Source organism: Nelumbo lutea, chromosome 1, assembly GCF_056320005.1.
Source record: "Nelumbo lutea isolate HS-2025 chromosome 1, American lotus-T2T, whole genome shotgun sequence".
Classification (NCBI taxonomy): domain Eukaryota; kingdom Viridiplantae; phylum Streptophyta; class Magnoliopsida; order Proteales; family Nelumbonaceae; genus Nelumbo; species Nelumbo lutea.
In genome coordinates this window covers 196,726,055-196,739,088 of record NC_142684.1, presented here as the reverse complement: position 1 = coordinate 196,739,088, position 13,034 = coordinate 196,726,055, and the positions used below count along the sequence as shown (strand labels likewise).

General features: G+C 35.8%; 1 protein-coding gene across 3 annotated transcripts in view; it reads right to left on the bottom strand.

Annotated features, from left to right (window-relative positions):
• Positions 1–896: 896 nt before the first annotated feature.
• LOC148880202 (kinesin-like protein KIN-UA) overlaps positions 897–13,034 on the bottom strand; it is a 28,240-nt gene continuing 16,102 nt past the window's right edge. For 2 of the 3 annotated variants that reach the window (XM_088962050.1, XM_088962052.1), the window contains exons 10-19: positions 7,412–7,558; positions 6,029–6,163; positions 5,795–5,926; positions 5,051–5,189; positions 4,847–4,939; positions 3,191–3,316; positions 2,845–2,970; positions 1,916–2,059; positions 1,482–1,610; positions 897–1,396 (exon numbers count right to left, since the gene is read on the bottom strand). In XM_088962050.1, coding sequence (XP_088818176.1) covers positions 1,236–1,396; positions 1,482–1,610; positions 1,916–2,059; positions 2,845–2,970; positions 3,191–3,316; positions 4,847–4,939; positions 5,051–5,189; positions 5,795–5,926; positions 6,029–6,163; positions 7,412–7,558 — 1,332 coding nt within the window. In that variant the 3' untranslated portion in view covers positions 897–1,235. The remainder of the gene's footprint in view (positions 1,397–1,481; positions 1,611–1,915; positions 2,060–2,844; positions 2,971–3,190; positions 3,317–4,846; positions 4,940–5,050; positions 5,190–5,794; positions 5,927–6,028; positions 6,164–7,411; positions 7,559–13,034) is intronic. The other variant, XM_088962051.1, reaches the window with a different exon arrangement.

Below are 13,034 nucleotides of genomic sequence, written 5' to 3'. Positions count from 1 at the left end.
CAATAAAATTCTTGTTTCATGTATAACATCAAGCGCCAAAAGTTACTTGGATAAGTATTACACTCCACCCATTTAGATAAATAACTTATCTGTTTACAAGAAAAATGATGAAACAACATTATTCCCTCAGTAATGATATTTGGATAAAACAGTCATTATTTAACTTAAATTAAGAAAACAAAAAAAAAATACTGATAAGTGCAATTATTCGGAACCAAATGTTTTTAGATGACATTTGCACGGGTAAACGCATTTATCCAAATAAATACCTTCCTAATCAGATAATATTCATCAAAATTCACAAGGGTGCTTTGATTGGTCAAACTCTTCCCGTACCATACTTTCCAGTATAGTAGATTTTTCCTTTAACATGGAAGCGGAAGGTTTTAAAAGGTACGCGGTAAACCCAAGCCAAAATAACACTTGAGTAAAATAAAACTAAAAACACCATTCTAATCTCTACAAGAACTCTCCTGGCTCACTGAAAAGTGTAAGATCACAAGCATATAGACTAAAACAAAGCCCTTAAAGGCTAACTGGCATTAGACAGATTCAAACTATTTGCAGAAAAACTACACATACCCTTCTATTATCCCATATAGCACCTTCAGACTTGAACCCAACGAACATCACTCGGAACCGGGGGACTATTGTTGTTAATCATCTTTTAAATGTAAAGCAATTCTAGCTTCAAAAGACGACCCCGAAGAAACCAATCAGAGGCTCGGGTATTGTAAGCTTCATGTAAAGTTAGAATGGAGAATCCAGAATTAAGCACATACCAGAAGCTCTACTATATTACATGCTTAAAACTCAGGAACCAATGTTCTTCAGCAGAATCACAAGACAAGAAACACATTGAAGCACTATGAATATCAATGAGTAAAACGAATATGTATAGAGAAAATAGAATACCTTTTCCATTGCATATACATTGATTTCTACACCATTTTTCTTAAGAAGCTACACTTGGGCAGGTCCACTTGAATTAAACAATGCAACAGAGACAAGAAAAGAAATTTTAAAAAAAGAATATGAATAAAGGGCCCTAAAGGCACATCCATTTAAGGATTACAAGCCCAACATTTAGCAAAACTTCAAATGGATCCCACCTGATAGAATGCCTGCTTATTGTGTGCAAGCCACAACAGTGTAGCCTATGATTAGCTTCCTCATACCACCACACCTGCAACCTACCTTAATATATACCACAAACAGCCAGGCACTAGTCATCTTCAACACTCTATCCGTAACCGCCTCAGTTCAGCTTGAAAAGTAGGGCTGGAGGTCAATGTCCGATGTGCAAGATTCCTTATGTCCTCTCGGGAACAGTCTCGTGAAATACGAACAAGCTCCCAGAGGGCACCCCCACTAATCATGTCCTTTGCATTGACTTCTACACAAGACAAATCAGAGTTTTCAACCAATAAAGCAGAAAAAAGAATTCCAACTTCTGGTTTGAGGGGGAAAAACCCACTTACCATGTTGTGCCAGGTGACATAGGGCAAGCTCGATATGGCGTCTGATTGGTGAAGCTTCATTGTTGGCATTTTGTACAATCCATGGAAGAGCTCCATCATCAATCAGAAGAGACTTTCCAGTCTTTGCCCCTGTGGTATTAAGCAGCACCAGTAGTACTATAAGTCAAAATTTTCTGGTCCCCATTTCTTCTGCCATTTAAACTACAAATTGTTTTTCTAGCTTAGACAGATTTCCCCTTTAATCAGCAATGAATCCATATGATAATTCATCAGTAAACAAATAAAGATCTGAATGGCATGGTACTCTTCAGAAAGGTCTAATGTGACATCTAAAATTAATCAATATATTGGAAACATCTACTTTTCTTAGGAAAAGTGTGAAACTCTCCAAAACTTACATTCATCCAAAAGTGGTGGCCTTGCAGGATATTTACCTTGAGTTGATGCTCTGGACTCACATTTGGCAAAGTTGGCAATTCCGCGTGCAACTTGGGCAAGAACATCAGGATGTCCACATCTCACCATTCCTAGTAGTGCTTTAATACCACCCTCACCTCTGAGTTTGGTTTGTAGCTTATCTGGAAAAATAGAGATAATATTAGTCAATGACAGCATATGTCAAAGTATTTCGTTACACAAGAAATTCTGAATAATAGAACCACACAAGCAGTTCAAGGATAACGGATAACCATACAAGTCAGGCTTCAAGCTTTTCTAGGGATTGCAAAACTATTTCAAAGAAAATAGAAAGAGGGTAATAACAAGTACAAGACACAAATACACAACAAGATGAACAGAAATAAAAGGAAAAAAAAAAAACTTCTCACTAAAAAGTCAACTATTAAATTCGATACTTACTATTCCTGAAAAAAAGTCAATCTGTAAATCCATGTAACCCATGAAGAAGATGAGAAAAGAGAAGATAGAGTAGCTAAAACCCCGTACTTAGCCAGATAAACCAAATATAAGCACAAAGCTAGAAAGGTGATTCATGGCATGTAAAATTGTTATCTGAAGTTCTCTAAAATTATAGTCAGTTGTGTTTTCTACTATTACAGACTTTACAGTAAGTTGAGAAGCTTTTACTGATAAAAGAAAAAACATATAAAAAAGAAAAAAAAGTGAGAAAACATCTCCAAATAAAAACAGACAGTGCCTTCCAGAAGTGATTATACAAAAAGCAAAATGGTGAGTTGGTTATTTTTCCTCCTTCCCTTGTGAATGTTCCCATTTGTTATCCAACTTATTTTGCCATCGGTGAACCTTATTGCAAATATGGCAATATGAATTAACAGTCAAGGAAAATGGCCCACTCAGTGACAAAAATACTTCGGAGAAGATAATTGATGATGTGGCAGTTTACCATTGCCGCAGAGATTTGCAATGGCTCCAGCAACCATTCGAAGAGTTTGAGGATCCTCAGCATCAGCTGCTGTCATTGACAATAGATTAATGCCACCCTGAGCCATTATAAGTTCTTGGTTTTTTTCTGGCACAAAAAAATAAAGATTAGCAGCAGGAAATAACTAAACCAAGAGAAATTATCAAAATAAATAAATAAAACTAAACCAAGAGAAAGAGCAATGGCATCATCTATCATCAGAACATCTATTCAATGGAAATACAACACTCAAAATTATTTTTTGATCATAGCAGAACTGGGAAATCATTGGCTCACATTAAAGATACAACACACCTTAAGTACTTACCATTCATTGCAAGGTTAGCAATTGCACCTGCTGCTACTCTGCGTATCATCTCGTCCTCTGAGCTACTAAGAAGCATAAGCAAGGAAGTGAGCCCACCGGCTTCTACAATCTTCTCCTGATTTGCTTCTGCATATCGTATTCCAAGAAAGCATTATTACTGCTAGAAATGCAAGTTTCCAGTTGACTACAGTAATCTAAAATCTAAATAATAAATGTTTATAACTGTTAAGACTTGTTTTAGCATCTCCTACACAGAAAAATAATAGGACAAGTCAAACAGATGCCTCACCTAAGCAATTGCATCTAGTGGTGCCATGACACCTCCCAACACCAAGTACAACAAATCAAATTATTTTCTTCAGATAGCATGCATATGACTTACAACACAAAAAAAAAAAAAAAAAAAAAAAATAGAATGGTTACAGACATAACAAATTTCATAAACCGATTATTGCTTGTCAACTAGATTGTTATGAAGAGACCAGGCCTGTCTCTAAAAATTCATATGCCATAGCCAAATAAAGACTTCAAAAAAATAGAATGGTTACAGACATAACAAATTTCATAAACCGATTATTACTTGTCAACTAGATTGTTATGAAGAGACCAGGCCTGTCTTTAAAAATTCATATGCCATAGCCAAATAAAGACTTCAAAATTTTCCTTATATACTAGCCAAAGGCCCTTGAAGTCAGACACATACACATGAATAATTCCTTCTTTTAATTCCAAGAATATACTTAATATTTCTATTTATGCCCGTCTCTCCAGCTACATCCTTAACTAAAATCATATACAAAAAGAAGAGCTTGTTATACATATCATACTCCTCATTATATGGGACCCAGATCAAAATGTTGTACTTTCTCTACTATGTGGGTCCCTGCACACGCTTCCCTACCTAGAAACCTCATATATGAGCAACAAAAACACATTTAATTATATCAACCTGTCTTGCTGAAAGAAATGCCCTTTGGAGCAATGTTTTAAAACGCGGAGGCGTAACGCGAGGCGTTCCACTACCTAGAAGCGTGAGGCGTAGTTCAGAACGCAAGAGGCGTAAGTCTCCTTAAGAGTTGGGGGTCAGAACGAGGATGAAGAGTAAGGGGGATCTCGTTTTTTCTTTATTTTTAATAAAAATCTTTTATATTAAGAAGAATAAAGATGCATAACATTAGTTGAAAGGGGAGATCTCATTTTTTCTTTATTTTCTTCTCTTTCTTTTTCTTTCCCTTCCCTTTCTTTTCCTTTTCTTTCAATTCCTTTCCTTTTTTTTTCTTTTTTTCTTTTTCTGTCTTTTTATATAAGATGTGCATGAGGCACATGAGGTGTACGCCTCTAGCACGCCTCATGAAAAAAGCACAAGAGGCGTACACCTCTTGCACCTGAGGCGTACACCTCAAAGGTGTCAGCGCCTCTGGCATACGCCTCAGGACGTTTTGGGAGTGCCTCCAGGCGTATGCCTCCCAAGCCTTTTAAAACACTGATATATATATAACTCAGGCCCCCTTCAAGCAGCACATCAAAGTAGATTATGTTTAGTTGCTTGCGTTGTAAAATCAAACAAGTACAAGTAGAACTCTGAAACACAAAGCAAAGAATTAGAGACCTGAATAAAATCAAACCAATAATCAATTAAGATATATAAGTAACTACCTTCCGCAGCTAAGTTCGCTACCACTTTCACTGCATGAATTCGTACATCAGCATCTTCTGACTCAAGGAGTGACAAGATCTTTTGCAATCCCACTGTCAGGTTAGAGTATTTTATTAGGAAAACTTAAAAAACAAGTTCGATATGAAACCATATGGGCTTAGTATTAAGCAGCATCAACAATCAATTCAAACTTTGTTTATTACCTTGTTCAAAGAGTTTGGCAATCGATGCTTTGTGTCCATTTCCTGGATCTCTGGCATGTGGATGCCTAACTTGAGTCACAAGGGAATCAAGGCCATTGAAATTTTTTCCAGGCCCACCTCTGTCAAGACTCCTCCTTGTCTGCCAACATTTAAGTAATACATCATGGATGATGCAGATCGTAACCATTCCGACCATATCAATAAAGTTGACAAATATTAACTTTAAGAACACAAAGTTACAAACAAAGAGAAGAAATGGTTTTTGTCAGATTAGTCATTTTGGAGATCTAGAAAACAAAATCTTGCATGTGACAAATTGGTTGGTGGCCCCAAAGAGGCTCTAAATATTCCCTCTGTTTATGCCTGCAGCTAGGAATGAGCATCAGACCACACTGACCTAGCCCAGCCCAAGGTTCATGCCACCAGCTTTCCCATACTGAGGTAAGATGGATGTGACAGCCCAAATACAACCAGAAGCTGGGTATCAGGTCACCCTTGGGATATATCTATATTTTAAAGACAAAATTAACCATAAGGTGATTATATTCCAGGTGGTAAATAAAGTATTTTATTTATATGGCAAAGAATGTGTAATGATGATACATCAAGCAGCAAACAGACGAGAAACCATGCATGCATATGAACATAATTATAATCAAATCTGGAAACAATGACATCTTTCCCATAGAATATTCCACAACAACTAGGAATCAAGCCTAGAAAATAATTTGAAACACAGCATACCTCCTCAGCTTCAAAACTCAATTGCAACAGTTGGCTCTTCAATATTGTGATTTCTTCTTCAAGTTTCATTTTCTGATGTGCCTCATCTTCCAGCATGTTGCGGAGCTTTATGATCTCAGCATTTCCAGCTGCCTAGGTCAACAGAAAGTATTGTTTTATATACCACCTGGCATAAAACAAAGAATATGCCAAGATGAATTAATGATACTCAGCAACCTGATAGATAAATCAGACCTCTGATCTTTTCCATTGTGCTAATTGACTTTTAAGATTGTTGACCTCCTCCTCAGCAGCCTTTTTTAAACGAAGTTCATTCTCTAGTTCTTTCTTTACCTCAGCAACTTCCTCAGAAATAGAGACTGCAGTGTCCTGGACACCGGAAAAGAAATGACTCATGAAGAGATTCATCTAGAAATAATCATCCAAAAAAAGCACGAAATTATCTGAAACCAACATGACCAAAATGATAATAACAAAGATCAGACCATCAATTATCGTTTTAAATAATTAATAATCTCTGATTCCAGTTGTCTAACATAACTTATTGTACTCTTTCTTGATGAGGAAAATTTTGCCAATTGAATGTGTAAATAATATGATCACGAGCAACAAGGCACACCAAAAACTAAGACATGTATTTCTTTTCTACATGCCTTTCTTTATCCCATCCTATTTCTGTTATCCTCCTTCCTTATGCTTCCCTCTCTCTCTTTTAATTTGGTGGCAGGGTATTTCAGAAAAATATTGACCAAGAGTCCAGTCATCCCTTTTAAAATTGCTATCATTATCAATCAAAAAATAGAAGCCACATAATGTATTTTTATCAATAACGGTTCAAGCAGAATTTTAGAAGACATGTTTAGCTATAGGCAATTAGCAAGTCCCAAATACATGCATGAAAACATTTATGTGCCCCAACTATATGCAGTCAGCTACATGAACCCTGCTCTGCTATTCCACTCTATTCAGTGCCAATTGTCTTTCACCCAGTCAAAGCCCCCAATATAATTCAGTCCTTCTAGTTCTAGCCCCAATATAATGCAGTGTTTATAACTTCCAACTTTTCTAGCAAGAAAAACAAATGGAAACATCATAAAACATCATATTTTGACTAAAATAGCTTCAAACATGCATGAGTTAGACAGAAGAAGCTAGATCCACTACTAATGACAACACAGTTTAACATTTACCATACACTAATTTACTCTGTTAAAACCAAAAAACAAATGTAACCACAGCATAAATTTATTACGGTTATAACTGTGTACATCATCAAGAGAGCAAGAAATATCATCAAATAAAACAACCATGTCTTTGATCCCAGTTAGTTGATGGGTCTATCATAATCCCAAGTTCCTCTTGCCCCCGCCCCTCCCTATCAAATTTTATTTGTTACTAATACCGGCAAAGGGGAAAATCAGAAAAGAAAAGATAATCTGGAAATTCTCATTGTTTGACACGAGCATAAATGAATGGTCATTTGAAATAATAACACATAAGAGAAACATGAAAGACGAGGCATATTTCTAACAGCAAGATGGAACAAGAAAGAGATATATTTCAAAGTTCAAACATCACAAGATGGAAGAAGAAAAAAGATGGAGGGGAAGTTCAAACCTCTCCATTACATGTCTTATTCAAGCACCCATCTTTGGTCCCAACTCCATTCTGATTGTTGCTACACTTTTGCTGCTCGATCGCCCATTGTTCCTCAAGCTTCTTTATTGACTCCATGTAGTCCCTCTGGTATTTAAGTCTCTCTTTCTATAAAAAGGAAATACCAACCAAGATTATGGCATTGGAAATTCAGAAATTAAATCAAGTACAAGAAGTACAATAAACTCAATACAGATCTCTTATCCACTATAATACTTTGACAAGATCATAGTTTGAAGTTTGAAATTAAAGTTTGGAGAAATTTTGCATGCTTTGAGCACAAATTTGGGAAAATATCTAGAGAAACTGGGGAAACATTTGGGAAAGACTAAGAGATGCACTGAATTAGTAATAAATTTGAGGGCAGTGCTATGAAAAGTGTGGGAGACAAAATCCTAGAAGCGCAGTAGAGAAGCACAGGTGCACATGGGAAGTAAGCCTCCTCTACAGAGGCAACACAAAAAGTACAAGCATCACATAAAGGATATAGAAATACTTAATATGGGAAGCAAACGCACTGTGTGCTATTTAATTATTATATAAGAAGGAGAAACATGGCAAGAACTATAATATTATGTGATCTTATATCATATTAGCTTATCAAAAGATATCAAAAGAAAAGAAAACTTGAGTCCCAAGTCTATCTTGACTTTCATGCAGTGGGCAGCAAAGAGGCTTTTGCGAAGAAGAGAGGAGGCCATGGTGAAGGATTCTTTTACAATCAAGGTTTAAAATGTCGATGTCAATGTCGATGGAAATGTCATTTACCAAAATATAGGACATGTCAGAAATGGCGAGGGGAAATATTGTAAAAATTAGATGAGGAGGGCCAAATAAAGGGGATGGAGAATAGGGAGCGGAGGCATTCCAGTAACTCACCTTCAGTTTGTTGATGATATTGTTATTTTCTATGAAGGGAATGAGTTGAGAAAAGTGGAGAACCTTAAGATTTTAATAAGTACTTTTGAGAGGGTCTCCAACTTGAAGGTAAATTTTGATAAAAGATGTGTGGCTGGAGTAAACTTGGAGAATAGGGAGATTGAATCCATTGCAGAATGCTTAGGTTGCAATATTTATTCTTGGCCTTTGACATACTTAGGGCTACCCTTAGGAGCCAACCCTAAAGAAAGTAGTTTCTGGGCCCCTATTGTGGAGAAATTTGATAAGTGCTTGGCGGCTTGGAAAAAGAATTACATTTCAATAGGGGGTAGGCTGACTTTAATTAAGCCTACACTTGCCAACCTTCCAACCTACTTCCCTTCAGTGTTCAGGATTCCTCCAAGGGAGGCTAAGAAACTGAAGAAGAGAATGAGGGACTTTCTATGGGAACCAGGAGAGGTGAAAAATGATCACTTGATCAGATGGGAGATAGTTAACAAACCAAAGGAAGAAGGGGGTTTAGGGATAGGGAACATAGTGTTGAAGAATGTAGCCCTTCTAGGGAAGTGGCTATGGAGATGGTGCCGAGAGAGAGAGAGAGAGAGAGAGAGAGAGAGATTATGGCATGAGGTGGTGGCAAGCATTCATGGTTGTGCAGGAAATGGTTGGGATTTCGGGGTATTTTCCCTCGCTTCCTCAGATTCATCAGGTATAATGCTTGTTCTGGTAATGCTATTCTGTTCAAGGAGGATATTTGGGTGGGTACTCAACCCCTCAAAGATCGTTTCCCCCCGCTCTGATCCATTTCCCATCACAAACATGAGCCAATTGCAACTTTTCTCCCAAGCCCGTTAAACCCCTTATCTTTAAACTGGGACTTTGGGTTTCGTAGAGGGTTAAGGGATGGTGAGTCGAGTTGTGTTATTGAGCTAATTCATTTACTAGAATCCGTTTGCTTGGACCCCACTTCTTCTGATCAAAGGGTTTGGACTCCTCTTCCAAAAGGTACTTTTACTTGCTCTTCTTTTTTAAAATCCCTCAGTTCTAACCCTATTTCCCAATGATTCCCTGTCAAAGAAGTCTGGGTGCGACCTATTCCCCCAAAAATTGTTTTATTCTGCTGGGAAGTCTTCTATGGGAAAATCAATACTTTGGAAAACTTACAGAAAAAGAGACCCTCGCTTTGTTTTTCCCCAAATTGGTGTTCCTTGTGTAAGGCCGAGAAGGAGGATTGTTTCCATTTGCTAATCTCTTGTTCCTTCGCTATAGCTATATAGAGGTAGAGCCTTTGTTTATTTGGAGGTAGGTGGCCTATGCCTTCTGATTTAAGCTTGTTATTCAACCCATCTGTCTTTGTTTGACACACTAGAAGAGGTAAGGTCATGTGGAAATCTATCAGGGCAGCCACTCTGTGGACTCTTTGGGAGGAAAGGAATACAAGAATTTTCTTAGAGAAGGAAAGAGGGTTAGATGAAATGAAGGATTGTATCCTAACAAAAGCAATCATTGGCTGAAAACTGTGGATATCTTTGATGACTTGTGGAGGAATTGGCTAGTAATAGCTAACACTTCAACAAAGAATGATAGAATTCTGTCAGAATGGATTCCGCCTTTGGAAGGTGTCATCAAGCTGAACTTTGATGGAAGCAGCCAAGGCAACCCCGGGCCTTCAGGTATAGGGGATATCCTAAGAAATAAGGACAACAACATAATTTCCCTATTCTCAGGACCGGTGGGAGTGGGGGATTCCACAAGGGCAGAAATCCTTGTTGCAATACAAGGAATTCAGATCGCCAACCAGCTTGGGGTGGAGCATCTCCTAGTTGAAGGGGACTCTCGGGTGGTTAACCAACATTTGGGGCTACAAAGATCTCATCAAAAAAGTAAAGTGGTTAACAAGCAATATGAGAGTTGAGGCAAAATGAGTTAGTAGGTCTGCTAATTCCTTGGCTGATGCTTTAGCCAAACAGGGAGTTTCTAGGGAAGATCTTTTTTGTGCTTCTATGTAAGTTGTTATTAATTTGGAAATCTGAACTTAACTAGCCCGGAGATATTGCAACTCGTGCCTTTCCTTGGGGACTTGTACTATTGTCTATTGTTGATTAATAAAATTATTTCAATTAGCAAAAAAAAATATTGTAAAAATTAGAGACATTGTGGAAATATGCAATGATATTTTGTAAAATGATAAAAAAAAGCATTAATACATATTTCTAGACCACTATCTTATTCCCAACCATTATATAAAGCTAACAAACTAAGATCAATAACAAATTAGTAAATGACGATTTACTCATTTATTATGCATTTTGATGTTTTTACAAGGTTATCCGATATTTTCTTTTCTTATTTTTAATTCAGATTTATTATAAATTCTAATATATTTATTTCACACTAGTAAATAGAAATACATTTATTCTGATTTTTTAAAATATTAAAGCTATAATACATTATGTTTTATTATAAATTTAATAAACTGATTCTCCTTTTTGTAGCATTAAGATTATGATAAATTCTGATTTCTAATAAAACTTAATGAATTTATTATGATTTTTAATACTAAATTTATAATAAATTATGATTTAGTATAAAATTTAATAAATTTATTCTGATCTTTTATATTAAATGTAGAATATGATTTATTATAAAATTTAATAAACACTTTCTGATTTTAATAAATATTTTAAAAATACTAACTAGTTAATATTTTATTACTTGAAAAATATTTCATGTTTTATATTATAAAGTAATTAATTTATTCTTTTGTTTTTATTTTTTGTTAATTATTTTTTATAAATATTTTATAAAAATGCTAACTAGTTAATATTTTCTGATTTTTATTTTTGTTTTCTAATGAATATTGTAATTTTATCTCAAATATTAATTTTCTTATTATTTATTCATTTTAGTGGCTTTTGTAGTCAGGGTCTACATTATTGTTGTAGACCTTCATGTAATGTAATAAGAGTGAAATAAAGATTCTATTTTTAAGTTTTCATTTATGAGGTCTATAATATTACAATAGACCCCCTTGCATTGTAACATGTTTATATAAAGGTGTTTTAAAGATTCCATTTTAGGGCTTGCTATTGTGATGGTCTATAGGCTTCCATAGACCATCATGGACTACATCAAGTCTTTAAAGTTTAAATAAACTTAAGGCTGAGGTTTCAATTTCATTCGAATGAACTTCAGCTTCCAAAAATGTCAAAGAGACACAGAGTGTGTCTGCAACCAGTGAGCAGCAAACCAGCACTCAATGAAGCCCTTCAAGAAAAAAATAGAAGATGACGAAGAGCATTCTCCTTCTCGACCTTGAGTTCACACCTTCCGCTGCCCTCTCTCTCTCTTCTTTTTCCCTAGGTTTTTCATGGTTATTCACCGTGAGAAAGAAATAGGGTTATTGCATATCTGAATCAAGATGAGAGAAATTTCTTCAAAGTTTCATAAGCTGAACATCCTGCTTCCAAGAAAAAGATATTTCAGCACATCATCACTCTTGTGCTTGGTTAGATCCTGAAGTTGTACTCCAGCTCCAGGTAAACAAGCTAAAACGTAAAACCCTCTTCTTTTCCCCCCCTTTAACGTCTCTTTTTGTTTGATATGAGATGTTTGTAGTTCAAATATATGCAGAGTTGTCGACATATACTTGGAAATATTTCGATATTATATATATATATATATATATATATATATATATATATACTTTGGAACGATATTGTCGACATTTACCGAAATGGTCAAAATATCAACCAACATATTGTATTTTTTTAATTCATGTAAAATTTATGTCGCTGGGTCTCAACACTGACATATGTTGGGCGACATTTCCGACATTTCGCGACATTTTAAACCATGTTTACAATACATATTACAGACCAATGGTGATATGCAGGTATGCATAACACTTTTTTCAGGGCTTTAAGGGTTTCCTGCAATCATTTTCTCTTCACATTCACCATACCTTTTTACTTTTTACATGTGGCACGTGCAGAATAAGGTTTTCCTCTTTTATTTTTCTTCTCCACGCCTATAAAAATACAGGGATCTTTGATCTTGCCCCTTCCGTTTTTGTTTCTTCTTGTCTGTCTAGGAAAAAACAGGTTCTACACCCCTTTGTTCATTTCAACAGAAAAATTTTGTTTAGAAAAATCCCTGTTCAAATCTAATGATTTATGCTCAAATGAAATTGGAAAAAAAATGCACTTTCTGTCAATTGCTCAAGAAATTTATGTCAACTCCCTCGATGTGTTCTACCATGTAGTTTATACGAGCTATTGATTTTTGTGTACTTATTTTGCTACCTATATGGCATTGTTGCTTCATTGATAATTTATGACTGATGAATGATGAGGAGGTTCGGTCTTTTTTTTTTTTGAGACAAGGAAAGTTTCGTTAAAAGAGGGAAGGATATACAATATGTATATAAGAATGATCTATCAGAATCAAAACAAAGAAAGAAAAAACAAAAAACAAAACAAAAAGCCTTCCCAAGGGCATCTGCTACTGAGTTCAAATTCCTTGGAATCCACCTAAAGACACAATGGATCTGAGATTGAATAACCCTGATTTCATTGATATGATGAGAAAATCTCCAAGGCCCCTCCTGCTGATTTAACATCCAGCTTATGACCACCTTTGAATCACCTTCCACCACAACCGAAGAGATGTTCAAGGATTTACACATCTCAACCCCTTCAGCAAG